The sequence below is a fragment of the Bombus fervidus genome, chromosome 16 (assembly GCF_041682495.2).
Source record: "Bombus fervidus isolate BK054 chromosome 16, iyBomFerv1, whole genome shotgun sequence".
NCBI lineage: Eukaryota > Metazoa > Arthropoda > Insecta > Hymenoptera > Apidae > Bombus > Bombus fervidus.
The window spans coordinates 3,607,270-3,626,558 of record NC_091532.1 but is presented as its reverse complement, the minus strand read 5'-3'; the positions used below and the strand labels follow the sequence as shown (position 1 = coordinate 3,626,558).

Sequence of the window (19,289 nt, the reverse complement as noted above, 5' to 3'; positions counted from 1 at the left end):
TTGCATCTTCGAGTCCAAGATATCGCATTATTTTCCACGTTCCTTCTGCTTTCTGTGTGTTTAATTAATCGCGGAGAAAATTCCCTTCGCCTTCGGAGATTCGATCGCTTTTACAGTTTAACTCGTCTATAAGTTCTATAAGTATGTAAATAATGCACATAAATGTTGTACATAAATATTCAGGGAAGAAGTTTGGGACATTTCGCGTCATGTCAATCATAAGAAAATCACTCGAGGGCCAGCCACGAAGATATTGTTATTTAGCTCATCGCATAGACCTGGAAAATTTAGCTCTCATCGTTAGAATATTACCCAAGTGTCTAGGTCTCGATCACAATAGCATGGTCTCATTACGGATTTTAGAACTGATGTAACCTGCACGCTGCACGATTTCATTCGACCTTTTTTTCATGTTGCGAAGCGGGTACTACATGCTGTACATTGAAAATATAAATCATGTAACATCCGCTTGTGTCTGACGTGCATCGTTAAAAATGTAAATGTTCGGTCGAATCGAACCTCTTTTCCCGGAACGTTTGCATTTTTAAGCACGTGCTCTTAACGGTAAACCTTTGTGAGCAGCGTATTAAAGAAACTGTCGCTCTTTGCAGTGTCAACGCAACTGTGCAATACAATCGCGGACGAATTAACACGAACAGCAGACAATGTCGTGCAACTGTACAAACGTTTAACGATAGATAACGAGGATGATCCGTCTCGAGCGAGCATTGACAGGGACACGATGTTGCGCGGCCTCGAATCGTCCGTAAACGAGACGATGCGCACATTGCGACTGGTGGTTTCGGGTGGCGAGGGCCACGAAGGTTCCGCCAATCCCGAAAACGTTACGATGAACGAAGCCACCGCCAAATTTCAAGAACTGCTTGCTGGCCAAGACCAAGGAAAAGTGGTTAACATGATGCAGCAATACTCCGAATTGCTACTAAACATGATGCAACAGAGAATGGGAGGGACGCAGTCAAGCCATACGTAAAATCCGTCCATTCGCTAGTTCTCTAAGAAGAAAACGAACGATCAGGACACCGGCTCTACACCACACGGTCCTCAGGTACCGTATACACGAGCACATAAAGCTACACCTCTCAATCTCTGTAAACTCTTCCCTAAAAGCGTATCGAGACACGGTAGGATAGTATTTAAGATCCTGTTTCTGAATTCTTATCTTCGATCTCTCGTTGTTTCTGAGAGTGGTTTTACGAGTACGCAGGATCAAAAGTTTAAGCATGAACTGTTTTTTTTTTTTTTTTTAAATGCACGGAACGGTTGTTTCGTTGTAAACGTTGCTGTTAGAAGGTTGGCAATTCAACGAAAAGAATTGGTCGTTTGAGGGTCAATATCGGTTTCTGTTTTTTTCTTCTTTTTTTTTTTTTGAAAGCAACGGAGCTTTGTTTTCGATTGAACGAGTTTGAATGAATTTTGTCCTTGATCGACAAGCCGCGTATCGCGTAAGTCGTGTCGTGCACCGAATGATGTTTCTAGCCAAAGTTAATAGAATATTTATCAGCGATTTCGTGCGACCAAATATACAAGATTCGCGAAAGTTCGAACGGGCTAATTTAGAAACAACTAGAAATGTGACGCGGCAATTTTCAAGTTTCTAGGAATGTTGCGTTTGGAGATCTTTCCTGTCGAATTTGGAAGGTAAAGCGGGAAATGGAAAAATTACTCGTATCTTGAGGCCATACGCCGATAAATGCCAATTAACTAAAGACTCTTAGATTAGTTTTCAAACAAATATATATATATATATTTATATATATATATATTTATCGATCATTGCGCGATATATTATAATATTAGTCCTCTTGTTATGTAACCAAAGGTTGTTTGTACCTATGGTCTAAAAAAGCAGTCTCCCTTCCTTCCCCCGATATTTGCAAAAGCTTCGAAAAAACTGTAATGAACGTATGCAGTGAGCGATGTAAACTTGCCAGTTCGAGTAAAAGAAAAAGAAAAAAAAGAGTAACTAGTTTCTAATTAACGCATTTAGATGAAAGAGAAATGTGTATCGGCTTTGTAGACTTACCCGTGTGTCTGTCAGGGATAGGAGACGGATATGTGATTTTATATCTTTAAAACGAATATAATCGCCGAATAGGACGGGAGTGTCGCCTACTAATTTTACTTCGCAAAAAAAAAAAAAAAAAAAAAAAAAAATAAACAAGCAATTGCCGAACAATGAATAAGCAAGTGGAGATAAGCGAAAACAGCAACAGCGAAAAGTTTCATTTTTCGTCGACGAATTGATTTGAACCGAGCCTACGATGGATACACGGAAACTGTGCTACGTTAGTAACTGCATATTTTGTCATAGAAATTATAAATATTTTTACACACGAATAACGTCGAGAGACGAACAAAGCAAAAGTTCCACAAAGTACCGTAAACTTTCGTTGTAAGGTTATACTGGAATTCGAGGGCTAAACGGGCTTTACAAGTTTCAAAGGAAGGAATTGCATCGAGGAATCAAAGTATTACGAACACGTATTATTAACGATTTTAACGTTTATTACAAAATACGCGCGATTCGTTTCTCCGTTTAATAAATTGTAATTACATTTGTCCTCTGTGTAAAGTTTCCATATTGTATGTAATGTATAAAACGTGCCATTTAGGTTAACCAGTATCGCTCGCTTGTACTCTCTACGAGAACGTTTTATTGCTTCTTCAAGCGTGTATCATTAACCTCTTTGTTGATAAACGTGTAACATATCTTTAGTATCATTCACGGGGACATAGGCCTAAAGTTGTTTTCATTCGATTACATAATTTATTAGATACTGGGTTAAGAAAGACGATCCTTACAACAAATTGCAATTCAGTATTGCTTTACTTTATATAATATCGCTTCCTTTTCTTTTCATCGATGACTCGATCGGGAAAATATTATTTTTCATTCTTTAATCGTGTAATTTTTGCTAGTGAAAAAAGCGACTTTTTACGGTGGTGACTATTATTCTTGAATGATACGGATCAATACCTTCGCTATTCGTTCGTCGGTTGCGCATATTTTCCAGCGAACGTGTCACACACGCCAACACAAATAACGTCGGAATTAACCCGCGTATCATTTGCAGACAGAAGTCGTTTCCGAGAATCAAAAGTACCTTTTGTCGCTTATAACGGTTAGAATGTGAAATATATCTCTACTATCGTGTATCACAATTGCCTATCGCGGTAGACCTTATCGTTTTAGAAAATCGATGTAAATCATTGGTTTCGACGGTGAAGGTGTTGATTCCGTCTAATATATCATTATGTATTATAGAAACTAGGAATATTTTATATTCAATGTCAGCATTTTTGTAACACATGAACGTTAGCGTATAAAATCATGGAAACGGACGTGAAAGGTGGAAAATGTGTCGAATCTCGTCTCATACATCTCCTCGTATATTTACCCAGCTTTATGTGGTAATGAACCATTCCAAAATTTCACTCTCTCAGTGTAATAATCATCAAAGACATTTAAATACTTTTAATTGATCGCAAAGATGATTAACGGCTTTGTATATTGTTGTATTTGTTATATTAAGACGTATTGTTATGTAATATGTTACTACTCGTTTCTGTAATGTGTATATATTTATTTCAAAGATTTTGCAGGAAACAAGACAATTTGGTAATCGCGAATGCCAAATGTAATAATTTCGTCGTGAATGAGTGTAACTTTTTAGCACTTTGTTTTGTATATTATGTTGATAATTAATAATATAATAATTCTTACAAACTGAAGAAATTTTAGCACTCTTGTGAAAAAATAGAAAACCGATTAAAATATACGTTCAAAGCTTTATTTTCAGAAAACATTGTATTAACAAGAACGAACATCACAGGATGATGGAAAATATTGCTCATCCCGGCGACTCGATGACTAAAAATGTTAAAAAACTTTTATTCTTGTTCTAATTCTCATAAAAATATATAACCGTCTCTATACAATAGGAACACACTCGCTAAATATACGGATATACGTAACATTAAATATAATTTTTAAAAGATAACAATCTCATTGATAGATCAGTGGAACATTACGTGCGAATATGATTCGTGGAAGACTTGTTTCTGATGATTTTGCATGTCGTGTAATGTAAATACTGTTGTAATATACTGTTATGTTGTCATGATCCATATTTCTTATACGGTGTGAAAGGAGTAAGAGTATTATATGATGAGTAACTGTAAAAGTAAAAAGTATGACGAACCGTCTTATTTAATTTAATAATTCTCTTCGTGGAATACTATATTAAACAAATTATTAGTACTACTATCTTAAAGTCTCCACGTATTCATCTATTATACACAATTATTCGCCACTAATTTTTGCATATCTTTTTACCATTTATGTGCCAGTTGTTTGGCGTAATTCCTCTAGCTGCAATAAAAGATAATAGTTTCAATCAGAGGTCTTAATTTTAAAAATTCGAAGTAGTAGATTGATAGAACGTTACAAACCTCCTTCTCTTCGTCTACTTCGTCTTCTTCGTCGGATCCGTGAACCGACGCAGCAGGAGTAGTGTGTCTCGAGGAAGAAGGCGACGGTGGTTCGCTAATAGGTCTGGGATAACTGAAACGTCCTACTCCACTTTCAGCATATTCAGAAGCGAGTTCTGGATAAACGATTGTCAAAGCTTTGATTCTGGCCTGGCGGTAATACTATTGAAACAGTCGTGTATTTAGTTGATTTACTTAGAAAGCTGCAAACGTGAAAATAATAAATGAAAATATAAGTAATAAATACACTTACGATGCCAAGATTTCTCCAGTCAAGAAGATCACTAAGACGTTCGGTACGATTTCTTTGAATAATACGTTGTCGACGACTCAGTCGTGCAAAATCAAACATATAATGAGCAAGTTGTTGAACAGTGTTCTCCAGGCCAATGAATCGTCTGTCCACAATATAAATACCATAACTCATTGGATCAGCTATGTGTTCTTGCATGAAACATCCGAAACCAGATAGATTTGTGGTTATACTGGGGATACCCATAACTGTACATTCTGCAGGTGTGTACCCCCAAGGTTCATAATACGACGGAAAGACACCTAAGTGACATCCTCTGACAAATTCTTCGTAATCAAGCCCAAATAATGGATTCGTCGACGATAGGAATTCCGGATGGAATACTATCTACGATATGAAATTCATACCAGTTACGTATAATTATAGTGGGGATAATAACGTTTTAATCACATTGCCGCATAATTACTACGCATAATCGATTACCTTCACTCGATCGTTAACTGTATTGAAGAGATTGCATCTTCTGATGGCGTTTAATACCGGATCGTTCCAGTCGTCTACGACATTGTGCGTGGTGACCGGAGGCAATCCATTTCTTTGTAGGGCATATAAACATCTGAAACGATAGAAATAATTTCAACGTGTTCTTTTTTTTAACTCTAATTGAAATCATTGTAATTTCAATCAAATATTACCGTTTAATTTTGATGGTATCTTCTTTCTGTAAAAGATCTTGCGTGTCAGGCATACGTCCAGAAAGACACAATTCATACATTCGCTTTCCTATTTTCTGTTGTATGTCGTTAATTGTATCTCTTAAGGATTTGGTAACCTTCAAGGAAAAAGCAAATTCTCATAATAATCGATATAGTACTTCGTAATAGTTTGAGATTATTTCACTTACAGCATGACCACGCAACGACTCTACGTTAAAATTATTAGTTCGCGCTGGAAAAATAAGGAAAGCCACGACGGTCATATCAGGTCTAGATGTTTTTAAGTAATGATTCAATCTAGCTAAAGCCTCGATAAATATATCGGCGCCCTTGTTTCCAAACTCGTAACGTCCAGCAATAAAAAAGTATAAGGTTTTATCCAGGTCGAAATCATAGTGCCTGAAATAGGGATTAAATGCAGATAGTTTATGACACAGAAAACGAATGTTAGGTGAATCTTGTATTACAATTTTCATACCCGTAAAAATGACCCCTCACAAATTCGTGTATTTTTTCTTTACTGACAGCGTGTAAATTTTGAAATTCATGAAGTGCTGCAAATTTCTTTACGTTGAGCCCATTTGGTGTGATTATATCGGGTTTTCGTCTCAGTAAATGCTCCGCTTCGAAACCTGTTATATCCGAAACAGTTGTGAATATGTGCGCTAAATGCGTAGCTGCACGTTCCATACAGTATCTATGATAAATTTGACGCTTTCCTGCTTCTTCATCCACGTTGAACTACAGATAAATTAAAGAAATTAATACGTTCAAATAACATTGAGAAAAGAGATTAAATTCAAGTAGATAGCTACGATACCTTATCTAGATTATTGTAGAAATCAATCTTTCCCGCGCATAAGTATCTTCCTAGAAGAGTGGCATGAGTAGTAAAAACTGTAGCAACGTCCACGTGTCTGGTTCTTAACGCGATTATACCAACACCGGCTTGCCATTCGTGACAATGAACCACGATTCGAGGAGGAACGTCGCAATATCCTTCGGCAGCTTGTCTAAGATTTAAAAATTTATTTTTACCATTGCAAGGGGGTAATGAACCAGACAAAATTAATTTTTGTGTTATGTAAAATTCACCTGAATTCAGTAATAAATTGACAGACAAGATAACCAAGAATAACTGCATCATTCGCTTCTATATCCAAATGAGGAATACCAAGATTACAAGTATTCCACAATTCCTGCTTATATTCATCCAGTTTCCATGCTGCACTTCCAATATCAAGCAGAATGATCTGTGGGTTTCCATCCACTAGCCAGGTTCCTGTTATCACCTCAATAAGAACTCTTTACTTTATGGCAAAATAGATCTCACTTGCTTTTAATTTTCATAGATTTTATTGAAAATAAGGAAAAACAGAGAATAACTAGATCATTTACTTGCAGGGGCAACTGACCTTGAATTAATTTTGGCTTTGTACCTGGACTTTAGCCAAATCGCTATTTTTAGTATATAATGAAATATTACAGTAACTGTAAATGTATATCTGTGTCAAAACAACAAACTTTTGTCTGATTAATCTGTTCATGCTTCATTACATACTCTCTTCTATCACTTTATCTTTGCGCAATTAAAGTTTTAATTAAATACAGTACTCAGAGTTCTTTATAGAGAATGTTATTTAAACTTACTTTAAACCCTTGATCGCGCAAAGCTTGTACAGCTAAATGCAATGGATTATTATGTGGAAAATCAGCTTCTTCTACTTCAGTACGTGCTGAGGTTTCTTTGTATGGGCCAATAAGACAATATTGATCTCCCATTTCTTCTGTTGATACAAAAGCTTTGGAACGTATTACAGTGTATATACCACCAACTAAAAATACAATAGTAAAGTGTAATAAATATAAATTAATAAATTAACGTTTTGCTTTGGTATATTATGCATACCCTTATTGGCAGCCTCCCATGCAACTTCAAAATTCCATCGATTTTCATGCTGTGCTGAATATCCACGATCCATAAATTCTAATAAGTCATTACTGCTGTCCATACGGTAAAATCTTCTAGATACACGTTCTCTTGACATTTTGTTGGCTCTTTTGCACCCTTAAATTTGTAAAAATTTAAACCTTTAATTCAGGGTGATAGAATATTATCTTTAGAGGAATTAAGATGTACAAAAGGATTTGAATCATTTAATAACAATATATTAAACTTTAGTAGTAAAATTTTTTTAATGATCTTTTTTCACCTCTTTTTTGTGGAATTTTTTAAATGTATTTTACAATTTTTCTGACATATTTTTAATTTAATAACAATTATACAAGTAATATTCTATATTTTATTTCTGAAAAGGTATTTAAAAAAATAAGATACAAAATCGACTAAAAGACTAAGGATATAGCAATAAGGATAACTCGATATTAATGTAAAAAACAAATACTTCATTGCATGCTTAAATCAATTGAATTATTGAAACAACTTCCCGAAAATCAAGATCAACGCGAGCAAGCGCAATTTTACGAGCGTTAAGTATTTAACTACGTATTTAACTAGCTAAAGTTGTAGTTATATTATACTCGAAAGGAACACGTTGCCCCTTGAAAGAATCTATCGAAGGTCAATGACAGCACTAACGTAAGTATTGCCAGATTGCTACTACTGTAGGGGTTTGCCGGTTCCATTAAACCATGTGGAGTTTACTATTCCTTAAGAATAGTAAACGAAAACAAGGTATAAAAAGTAATGTTTAAATCCGAACAATTCACTTACTTCCGCTCGAAACGATGTATCACAACAGAAAAGGAGAAAGATGAAGAAGAAGTAGATTGTGGACGAACGAATAGTTCCACGGTCAACCTCCCGTGAAGGTCACCACAAACTACGAAAGGTCACAAGGACTTAACGGGGCTCGAGTCAGCCCCGGTATCTCGGTCTACTTTAAACACGACGAACCTTGCTCGATTCACTGATAACCACATTGCCTCGTGTTTCTTTCGTAACAACAGATGGCACGAGATATCTCGAAGAAACCGTCCTTGGCTTATGATCAACCTCGTCAATTTCTTTTGCCGATATATATGTACCTAAATATGCCCCATTCGAGTGCATACTCGCAAAGTACATACATACATCCCGATGCAACTGTTGATATTATATTATTTTTAGTTACAGGATATACATATACACAAGTTGACAAATTCTTACATTTACAAAGAAATTTATCTGAGTCACCAGACAAAATTTGTACTCTTGGATTACTTAATACTCTTGGATTACATTTATAATTTATGTTACAGATTTTTCTCTCTCTCTGATATTCCTTTTATACGTAAATAAAACATGTTGCGAACATACGTATAAATCAGAGAATGATTATTCACACTAGAAAGGAATCGTGACATACATTGTTATTAATTTCTAATTATTTATCAAAGTTTTGATTTATTTTTTCTATGTCGAGAAATAGAACATAAAACGCAGTTAAAATTTCATGTACCACGAAGATTGTATTAAATAATTAGTACAATTGAATGTTTAAAAGTAATTCTGTCAATTTCAATTAAATTTATTCGAAACGATTAAAAGTAATAAAGAACAGAGATTTATCGATTCACGTTTCTTTGCTTCGTTTAAATTAAATTTTTATCGTTTAGTTTCCATAACAACCGTCATTTTTACATCGAATTTATTAGTTCAAGATGTATTCTACAGATGGCGCTTTTAACAACTATATCCTATGTAACTACATGTTTCCTTCCTAGTACATTTACATATTTATGAAATTATAAATAGCATTATTTTTTGTAGCCACAATCAAATAAACGGATTTGGACTGAATAATAGTATTGTTGTTATTGATGTAATATATATTTCTATGAAACATTTCTTCCTATATCCATGAGACATTTTTACACGTGAATGCATTAACGAAACTATCCGTCTATTGAGTCGAAAGAAATCAAGATGGAAAGCAATGGAAGTACTTGTTCCGCGCATGCGTGACGCGTATATACATATACATGTATACTATGAATGCCTGAGGCAGAGCGAAAACGTGCTATTCATCTCTGTGTGTCCTGTAGAACAAGACCTTTTTTGTTCTCCATCTTAGTTCTTTTCGACTCAAAAGATGGATTGTTACCCCTAGCGAATATCTAGACCTATTTATATAATCATTGCCGTCACAGATTGCACCAATTAACGCATTCTTTCTGCCTACGTCACTGGTAACGAATGCGCATGCGCACGCTTTTGGGACTTTTGTGATAACGCCGCTATTGGCAATCCTCGCATGTAGAACTGTTTAAAAAGGTTCTGTTTTGTTAGTAAGGAATAAACACGTGGAAAATCTGCAGACATGGCGGTAAATATTCATTACGAATATATAATTAGCTAATTTTTGTACTTTTTACGTTATATTCGACAAACATTCTCATTACCATGTTTTTGTCTTGTTTATGTCAATTAACCTATTTGGAATGCATTCAATTTTCTAAGCGTTTGAAAATATAAAGAACATTTTTGTTTATCGTATTATATTTAAGATAAGATGTATCGTATCAATTTTAAATAGTATAATGCTTTATATTTCTATATTTCATCTTTAATGGAATTGGAACAAAACAAGTTGGCATAGCAACTGTTGTTTGATCGATATACTTTTGTGATATTTGGAAAGATATAAAGATAGAAAGATAGAAAGAGCGATGTAAGAATAGAAAGAGAATGCTGCATAGAGATCCTTTATGTCCTGATCTTATAATGCGCGCACATTGATGTAATAAATATGTAAACAAAATTGATCAAGCTGTAGCATCAGTGTAAATGACGGATTAAATGACAGAAAAGGCCTTTATATAGCATTCTGTTTCTATTCCCACTCGTGTATTATATCTCTTTATCTCTATGACAATATTGTATGTAGAATATATTAGCACTATATTAGTATAATTACTTTCTTTATTTCAGGCTGTTGCAGCTGCAAAAGTTCAAGAAGTTCGTGAAATCACAAGGATAGAGAGAATTGGTGCACATTCTCATATTAGAGGTTTAGGCTTGGATGATAGTTTAGAACCTCGCCATGTAATATATATTAGTCTTTTATGCATTGTGACTTCAATACCTACTTTCATTAACCTCATATATGATTATTTAGGTGTCGCAAGGCATGGTTGGTCAGCTTATGGCACGGAGAGCCGCAGGTGTTGTCCTTGAAATGATCAAGGATGGTAAAATAGCAGGCAGAGCTATATTGTTGGCAGGCCAACCTGGGACTGGAAAAACTGCCATTGCCATGGGAATGGCGCAAGCTCTAGGAATGGATACTCCATTTACTTCAATGGCAGGTTCAGAAATATATTCTTTGGAAATGAGTAAAACCGAAGCTCTTACTCAAGCTATTAGAAAGTCTATCGGTGTAAGAATCAAAGAGGAAACAGAAATCATAGAAGGTGAAGTAGTCGAAATACAAGTGGATAGACCTGCTACAGGTATAGGTGCTAAAGTTGGTAAACTAACACTGAAAACAACGGAGATGGAAACAATCTACGATCTAGGAAACAAAATGATCGACAGTTTGATGAAAGAAAAAGTTAGTAAAGATAAGCAATGAACATTTATTTTTCCGTAACATTGTTTATCGGGTTCCTTACAATTATGACTCGCTTAAGGTACAAGCTGGAGACGTGATTACAATCGACAAAGCCACAGGAAAGATAAATAGACTGGGAAGGTCATTTACCAGAGCTCGTGACTATGATGCAACTGGTTCTCAAACTCGCTTCGTACAATGTCCCGAGGGTGAATTACAAAAACGCAAAGAAGTCGTACACACGGTAACTTTACACGAAGTCGATGTTATTAACAGCAGAACCCACGGATTTTTGGCGCTGTTCTCTGGCGATACAGGAGAAATTAAATCCGAAGTACGAGACCAAATAAATGCGAAAGTCGCTGAATGGCGCGAAGAAGGAAAAGCAGAAATCGTTCCAGGCGTTTTGTTCATCGACGAGGTTCACATGCTCGACATCGAATGCTTCTCGTTTCTTAATCGAGCACTCGAAAATGAAATGGCACCAGTCGTTATTATGGCTACAAATAGAGGTGCCTTATACTCGTACATATATGTTGTTTTAATCGATGAAAAATTAATCGTTGAATCTTACAGGTATTACTAGGATCAGAGGAACGAATTACAAAAGTCCGCACGGTATTCCGATAGATCTATTGGATCGTATGATTATCGTTCCAACGAGTCCGTATCAAGAAAAAGAATTGAAAGAAATTCTAAAGATAAGGTGCGAAGAAGAAGATTGCGAAATGGCGGATGATGCTCTAACCGTTCTTACCAGAATCGCATTAGAAACTTCATTGAGATACGCGATTCAGTTGATTACTACTGCTTCTCTCGTTAGCAGGCGAAGGAAGAGTACGGAAGTAAGTATCGTATTATATGTGTAGTTAGTCGTATACGTACGTTTTTATATTGTTACAAGAACGTAAAGATAATATGTAAATACAGGTCAATATCGATGACGTGAAGCGTGTTTACCAGCTATTCCTCGATGAAAGTAGATCTACACAGTTTCTCAAAGAATATCAAGATGATTTCATGTTCAATGAAATGCGTAAGTAAATTCTGTAGTAGTAGAATCTTTACGTTTCTCAAATCTCATTCGTGTAATTGTTTCTGTTACAGCGGAAGAACCGATGGAAATATCGTAACGATAGGTAAATAAATAAATTTAAACGCGAATGTTATTCAATAAAGTTTATAATTTTCTACTTATTAATTCCTTTCAATATTTCTTCAAAATGTTGGGCAGATATACATAAATGTAATGTATAAACATTATAATAGCAGAAACGACGTACTATAGTTCAAATTAAATATAAAAACTTAACAAATTCTGTCTTCATACTCGCTACAGTTTGGTCTTACAGCGTTTGATTTTTCTTACGATTATTAATAAATTCATAACGACAGAGGTAATTAACTCTAACATTAATCGTCGAGGTAAATTAGTTTTTGGCGTAAACTCTCTGTCACTGCGTGAAACGCATCTTTTGAAATCTGTCGTACATTTAAAATAAATCCGAGATTTGCTTACAATCTATAACTTTGACTTTGTATATATATATATATATACATCACCGTACGATGTTAATGAATATATACCGCTTCATCGATGACAGACTACGATACGAATAAAGTCAATCTGGAACTAGTACGTATATTTTGTACCTTTACGTTTTCTTCTCTTGGCTCTTCTTAACTGTAAGAAAACGATATTCATTGTTCCTTTCATCGGATATACATGTATACAAATACATACATAGTTTCGCATAAATTTTGCTTACTCGTTATCAATTTTAATCCACCCTCCGGCTTCAAGGACGACTGAGCCTTCTTATCTTTCGATATGAATCCCAAACCATATTCCATTTTGTAGACGGGGAGAGGAATCACCGTGGACGAGACTGGTATCATCACTGAAACAATCGATAGCGAAATTTCGCATTAAACATCACGAGTTTTCGTTCAAGAATTGCGCTTCAAAGCTTACGCGCTTTAAGGATACAGAAGATAAGTTCATTACGCTTCAGGGTATCGCGATATCTCTCGCATTTCGCTCTACGAATACTCGTAGGCAGAATCGTTTCTCATGGAGTAGGAAAAAGAACGTAGGTAACGAGGCGAGGCGCTAAACATTTATTGCCAGTATCCTTAACGAGGAATATTCGCTTATCGGTTTTAATCGAATATCGATTCGATAAGTAGGCGACTGTCGGCGTCGACGTCGACGTCCATTCGACGAGCCGCAGCCGAGATAGCGAGCAACTCGTGTAAATCTTTGCTATTACGGTTGCTGTTGTCCATCGCCGCGAAATTTTGATTGAATTCTCATTGGCGAATTCGCTACTGAATTATCTTAGTATTTCTTTGGAATATTTCCTTAAATCGAGTCAAGATACTTTTTGTCCGCGTTAACGCAAAGTGAAAGGAGAAATTTTACGGGGATCGTATTTGAAAATTGGTAGCTTTCGATTAACGATAAATTTTCGTAGCGAAAGTAAAAGAATATTCCACTTACGTAACACGAGAGAGATTCTTCGCGAAGCGATACTCGAGAAACGTGGATTTTCGCTACGAATCACGTGAGCGGTGAAACGTTTCAAATCACGCGACTACACGGCCAACCTGCGTGCCATATTCGACTGCAGTTGACATTTACGCCGATTAATTATCATATTTAACGTTCTTCCTCTCTGTTTCTCTTTTTCTTCTGTTTCTTTCGAGTAGTTTAACGAAGGTCGAGTCGTACAGATTCTACTATCGTCTTGCGCGACACGCGTCTCCTTGCTGTACAGGGTGTAAGATCGAACGCAATTAGGTGTGTTCGGACGACTCTTAGTAGCTGCGGCTGCAAGCTGTTCAGTTTCCTAACAGAATCTTAATTGCATATTAATCGTTGGCTCGTACCTTCGTATTAATAGCGATCGAACTCTTCGGTGTTATTAAGAAGCCGATAACTCGATAACGCTAATAACCCAATAAACTCGACGTTACTAATGAACCGATAACTCAATTTTCCTAACAGCCTAACTAATTCAATGGTATTAGCTTTTCCGCTCGCCCATTCCCGCTATAACTCTATCTGTACTTTCGATCTTCGATCAATTCCCGAGTTTCTTTGCATCACGCGTTGCGAGCTAAAGTTCTCTTAGGCTGAAAGGGACGACGAGAAGCAGCTTCGACGGTACGAACGACCAACAGATAAAGATCGGTACGCAACTTCGCGAGCAAAACGGGCACGCCGGCGCACCTTTCGATCGTCACGACTCTTCCAACGAAAGGAAACGCAGATCAACGGCGGTGGTGCGCGTACTCGTCCAGCGAGTATCCTGCTATCCTAGAAACCAGCCGACAACACGAAACAGGAGACGCAACGCTACTCTCCGCTCTAACAGTTGCATACGATCTACTCGAGATCGCGGCCTCGCTATAATCGAAGCCTACGCTGAACGTGCACTGACGTCATCGGCCCGTTATTCCCACCTGTCAAACGTGGTCTCAAGGAAATTCGGGCTCGAAGAAATCGCTCTTTATTTGGCCAAGAACTGTTCCGGATACAGACGTCGGTTTTGTCCTCGCCACTCATTGCGCTCATTGACTGTAATTTATGCTACTCTCCGGTCTCTCGCGGTTAGGCAACGAGAAGGCAGATAACGAGCAACAGCGACGGTGTAGCTGGAGTTTGATCGAGTTGTCTGAAGTTCCATCGATATCGGCTCGGTCCTATTGAGACGTCGATAAAACGCCACGCCAAATGACGATGCATTTGTCAACCTGTGGTTTGTCATCGCCGTTTACCATGTACGTTCAACAAGGTAAACAAGCCATTGTCGATCCATAGATCTGCGCGAATTAGTCATCGCTAGTTAGATCACAGTTTATATCTGTTTGTCGAGGTTCGCGTAAGCGCTTACACGTAAAGCGAGGAAACGAGACGTCACGCGACTCGATGCTTTCCAAATTGTCGGAAGAATGAAACGAGACGAGTAGAGGCGGCGGAGGCGCGACGCGATAGAAAAGCGAAGAAAAGAAGAATTCGCTCGTAAGGAGAGAGAGGTCAAGGCGCGTCTTCGTATCGATATCGCACGAGCGGTAACAATTAAGGTGAAAGCTTTTCCACGGCCAGATGTTCCCGCGCGACCAAGACCTCGATCTCAGTCCAGATCGGAGAAAGAAGCATCGAAACTTTCGATTCTTTAAGAAGCGCCACGAACGCCTCGTTACCTCGCTCATCTCGTGCCTCGATATTCGTCCAGGCAAACGGTAAAGAAATCACTTTCGCAAAACGAAGGAAGTCTCGTTGCGGAGTCGATCGAGGTTTCTTCGACGCGTTACGCAGCCAGCGAAGACGAGTCCGAATCGCGTAAAACTCGTTGCACGGACAAAATCTCGAACGATTTTTCGTCCCGTTTGACTGCGAGATGCGCGAGAAAGTGAAAAGAAAGCGAGTCACTTTTTCACGGAAAACGGAAGACGCACCATTCGCTTCGTCGCGCACTAGCGTTACAAATTGTTCCTAATCGAACGTTAAGCGTCAACAGTAGCGTAGGTATTATCGCGGATTATCGTCGCTTAGATTTCAATTTCTTGTTAATTTAATTCGTGTTAATTAATTAGAGACGCGTCTTACCTGGCTCGAACACGTTGTCATGGTTTCTTTTGTAGATGGTCGGTTTCGCGTACGTCGCCGCGATCGTCACGAGGAAACAAACGAAAAGAAAGGTCGGAAGAAACGACATGGTTCGCGGGAGGAAGGATCGTGTTTCCGGTGCGACCGTGAGCCGATCGAAGAGAACGAAGTCGCGAGGTTGCTACTCTTGGCGATGTTTGGGCCGGCACTACGCGGAGCAAAGACTAAAGAGGTGAAAACACTTGCCACGAGTGGGGAAAGCTGCGAATAAACAACAGAATTGCCACTCTCCGGCAACTCGCAGCTTGGGATTTCTAGCGCAGCCAAGTACCGCGACACAGTCAAATTTCTTCAACCGCGAAAGGAAAGTAGATTTTCTGTTTCAAGTCTCTCCGCTATGACCCGATCATTCATCCACCTTCGTCCCTGTTTCGCACGAGATTAGGTTCCCACGATCGATTCCGGTTTCGTTCCGATTCAAAAATTTCCATTTCTACGTTCGACTGGTTCGACGTTCTCTATTTCTAAATGTCACGCGTGGAACGCGACGCATATAGTTTTACATCGCCTCTTTCCCAACCGACAGGGACATGGAAATATCCAAAGGCTAGCAGAATTTTCATATTTCTCGTCGATACTCGGCAAAAGATATCGCACAGGCGAGAGAAAGAGTCGCAAGACGAATCGTACGAGTTGATGACGAGTCGCGTCGATGATGGAACGGCAAAGGGAAGGAGACAAGAAAGAGGAGGAAAACATTTCAGACGAACAACGAAGGAGCGTCAAGGATTTGTATTAATCATTGACGATATTCGTCATTCGTCGATTTATCTCGCGCGTTCTCGTTTAACGACTAAAGAGCACGACGATCGGCAGCAGACTCGCGGCTCGTGTCGCGCTAAGGAACACGACGCAGAGATGGTCAACGCGGTATTTAACGCGCATTTAATCGCCTAGCATTTTCCTTTCTGGTTGGTTCGCGATCGCGCAACTGCGTCTAAGTTGCGCAACGCGTAACCACGCTGCGTAAAAAAGATGCCAGGGAAAGTGAGAGATCTCGCGAGGAAACGAATCGTCGGACGCGTTTCCTCAAAGGGATGACAACAGCGAGGAAGAAAGCGGCGAAGCAGTTGGATATTGCGGCGTTAATTATACGATGGATCGGATCGGTTTAGTCGGGTCCGGTAGTCGAGTCGGGTGTGACAGCAACGACCTGCTGCTGGCCTAACAATGGAAACTGGGTTAAAAAGTGAAAGGATCCAGAGATCGAAGGAGGAACGACCGTGGCTCCTATTCGGCTCGCTATTCGCTATTTTGTATTCGCGTGGCGATAGAGCTAGTTGCACTGTTCCGGTCCGTATAATTGGCTTTCCGGGTTCAGTGGTTTCCAAATTGGCAGAAATTTCGCTCGGTCGCCGAGGTCGGTTTCGTTTCTAAAGCGACTCCGATTTTTATCTTTTCAAAAATCTTGAATTACCTCGAAAATAACTGTCTTTCTATACTACGAGCTGTATGTATAAATAGCCAGCGACGAAGCAGAGTTTTCTGTTTTGTCCTATTTTTTTTTTCCACCTCTCCGACGGAGAAATTCCTCCTTCCTCTGCTTGTTCCCTCGCTGCTCTTTTGCGTTAATCACCCCATTAATTACCCGCTGTTTGTTCATTCTTTCAACCGTTCGTCGATCGGCAAACGGAAACACGCAAGTCGGCGAAAGTCGTCGCGACTCTCATCGTTTCGCGTTCACGTGCGCGCGTTTCTCGCTCTCGAAATTTGCTCACCTCGTCCGATTAACTTTATTCGCAACGATACGAAGCTATCTGTGTTCCTACCCTCGAAAGACCTGTTATCGCTAAAAGACCGTTTACCGAACGTATAAAGCTTCTTCGTTTTGTCTCACAGCACATTTTGCGCAGTTTAGACGTTATTCAGAAACCTTGTTAAACCTGCTATTTACGAAAGATGCCGTTACGACGCCTGTAGGTAGCTGTTATCGCGTAACCGGGCCAAGTACGATAGATTTACATAGTCGTTAGCGTTTAAGAATAGTCAGCCTGGTGATCTAACTTGCAGCGCAAACTACCGAAAGGATACAAAATCGCGATACAGAAATTGGAAAATACGTTGAGCGTATCGAGCGCATGTTCGAAGCGCCATACGAAGGGATCATCGGTAATCGGTAGATCGGTCGCGGATCGAAAACTAAAACGACGGCAGCTAGAATCGATTAGAAGGAGTTGCACGGAACGAGCAAAGGCATGCACGCTGACATATCCGGGTCTTGCCGCGCATAATCCAGCCATTCTGTCGTGGCAGTCTGTTCTTGTATCGGTCGGGATACACGAGCCGAAATTATTTCATCCACCCCCGCGGCTTTATGGAGATGTCAGCGACGGATCGGAGGAGTGCGCGCGACAGGAACGTCACCAACGACCAGGCAAATGGTCTGTAAAAACGTGACGTCATGTTCTCTTTTAGATAGACACCTGCCTCGAAATAGAAAAGATACAAGCATTATGATTTTCAACCAGGGAGGCTACTTATTTTGCGCTCGATTTGACACGAGTCGTACGAGCGTTCTACGTAACGCTCGAAAACCTTGATTTCTCGGCACTCGAGGTATTTTTAAAACGAAAGTTGTTTCAAGTGTCAAGCGTAACCGGGGCATCCTTAGACGTTGGTAATTAATAGCATTAGGGATCGTCGATGTACCGACCCTTGATCGAGAAAAACGCATCGCCCCGGATAGAAATTCGATAGGGAAGCACACATAAGCGCACGGTATGGACAAACAGACGTTCCATTTCGGATAGCGTCGTCGTCCCCTGAATCTCCGCTTTCCCCCATTAAAGAGAAAACGAGGGGAATCAAGCGGAATCGAGAGGAGTGACTCATTCGGTAAGTGCATCGACGTACGAACGACGCGCGCGTTAAACGACACAAATTCCCCGTTTTCCGTAGAAAATACTCGTCACTGTCGAGAAACTCGACGGAGACAAATTTTTTGGAAAAAGCGTCCTTTCGAAATAAACCTCCGTTTGGCGGAGGAATTTCGCGTGCCACCTCCTTGCACGACGTATTCTCCCAATTTTAGCCCGAACATTTTCACCGGTTCCCGAGAAATATGGATCTCAAAAATTGTTTGAAAAAGCGTCGTTCCTCTCGAGTAGGTTTCTTCCTTTCGCGAGTATTGTCCGACAGAGTTTGCGAATTTGAAGCCTCGTGTCGTTTATGGAAGACAGAGCGTTTCCTGTTTGCGTTATAAGCGCGGTCTCTGCTACTGGCAGTTTTCGTGCAATGTCTCTGCTATAAAGCGATCGGTCGTAAAGAGAGCACGATAGCGAACTCCGGACGAGATTTATTACTATTTTTACGGTCTTGAAGGCAATCGTGCATTTTATCGCGTATTCTCGGTGCGCGCACTTGCAACGAACTGCGATAAGTCGAGGCGGAAGTAGAAACAACGTAGATAAGAGAGTCGGATCGCTTCGACCCTTATCGACGATGATCCTCCGTGGAACCTTGGAAATCGCCGTTTGCCCGCGAAACGGTCAATCGATCTGAACCGACGAAGAAAGCATCGAAGAAACGCCAGGCATCGGAAGAGCCTTCGACGGACTCGTTCGACTCCTCGTTTC

The 19,289-nt window shown here is 39.3% G+C and overlaps 4 protein-coding genes across 12 annotated transcripts in view; 2 read left to right on the top strand and 2 right to left on the bottom strand.

The window, feature by feature from the left end:
* Nucleotides 1-4,421, top strand: part of Wdr62 (WD repeat domain 62) — a 79,682-nt gene extending 75,261 nt beyond the window's left edge. For 4 of the 6 annotated variants that reach the window (XM_072019669.1, XM_072019670.1, XM_072019668.1 and 1 more), the window contains one exon: nt 612-4,341. In XM_072019669.1, the coding sequence (XP_071875770.1) occupies nt 612-994 (383 nt within the window). In that variant the 3' untranslated portion in view covers nt 995-4,341. Of the gene's footprint in view, nt 1-611 lie in introns of all 6 variants that reach the window. The other 2 variants (XM_072019665.1, XM_072019666.1) reach the window with 1 other exon arrangement.
* On the bottom strand, nt 3,794-8,604 carry Glys (glycogen [starch] synthase). 4 transcript variants are annotated; one of them, XM_072019682.1, is made up of 12 exons: nt 8,215-8,604; nt 7,394-7,575; nt 7,135-7,319; nt 6,580-6,776; nt 6,305-6,497; nt 5,963-6,225; nt 5,673-5,883; nt 5,464-5,600; nt 5,252-5,384; nt 4,769-5,155; nt 4,477-4,677; nt 3,794-4,396 (listed from the first exon to the last, which is right to left on the bottom strand). In XM_072019682.1, the coding sequence occupies exons 2-12, from the start codon at nt 7,530-7,532 to the stop codon at nt 4,364-4,366; spliced, it is 2,079 nt and encodes a 692-aa protein (XP_071875783.1). In that variant the 5' UTR covers nt 7,533-7,575; nt 8,215-8,604; the 3' UTR covers nt 3,794-4,363. The 4 variants fall into 4 exon arrangements, with proteins under 4 accessions (XP_071875783.1, XP_071875784.1, XP_071875780.1 ...); XM_072019683.1 differs by having other exon boundaries at nt 7,394-7,552; XM_072019679.1 differs by having other exon boundaries at nt 8,219-8,604.
* Nucleotides 8,605-9,560: 956 nt separating this feature from the next.
* Rept (RuvB-like helicase 2 rept) lies at nt 9,561-12,798 on the top strand. The gene is made up of 7 exons (XM_072019687.1): nt 9,561-9,812; nt 10,418-10,531; nt 10,605-11,039; nt 11,119-11,551; nt 11,616-11,884; nt 11,970-12,075; nt 12,147-12,798. Exons 1-7 carry the CDS (start codon nt 9,807-9,809, stop codon nt 12,170-12,172), a joined length of 1,389 nt encoding a protein of 462 aa, XP_071875788.1. The 5' UTR covers nt 9,561-9,806; the 3' UTR covers nt 12,173-12,798.
* Nucleotides 12,215-15,897, bottom strand: LOC141445921 (uncharacterized). The gene is made up of 3 exons (XM_074112123.1): nt 15,655-15,897; nt 12,809-12,940; nt 12,215-12,723 (listed from the first exon to the last, which is right to left on the bottom strand). The coding sequence occupies exons 1-3, from the start codon at nt 15,761-15,763 to the stop codon at nt 12,695-12,697; spliced, it is 270 nt and encodes an 89-aa protein (XP_073968224.1). The 5' UTR covers nt 15,764-15,897; the 3' UTR covers nt 12,215-12,694.
* Between the last annotated feature and the right edge of the window lie 3,392 nt (nt 15,898-19,289).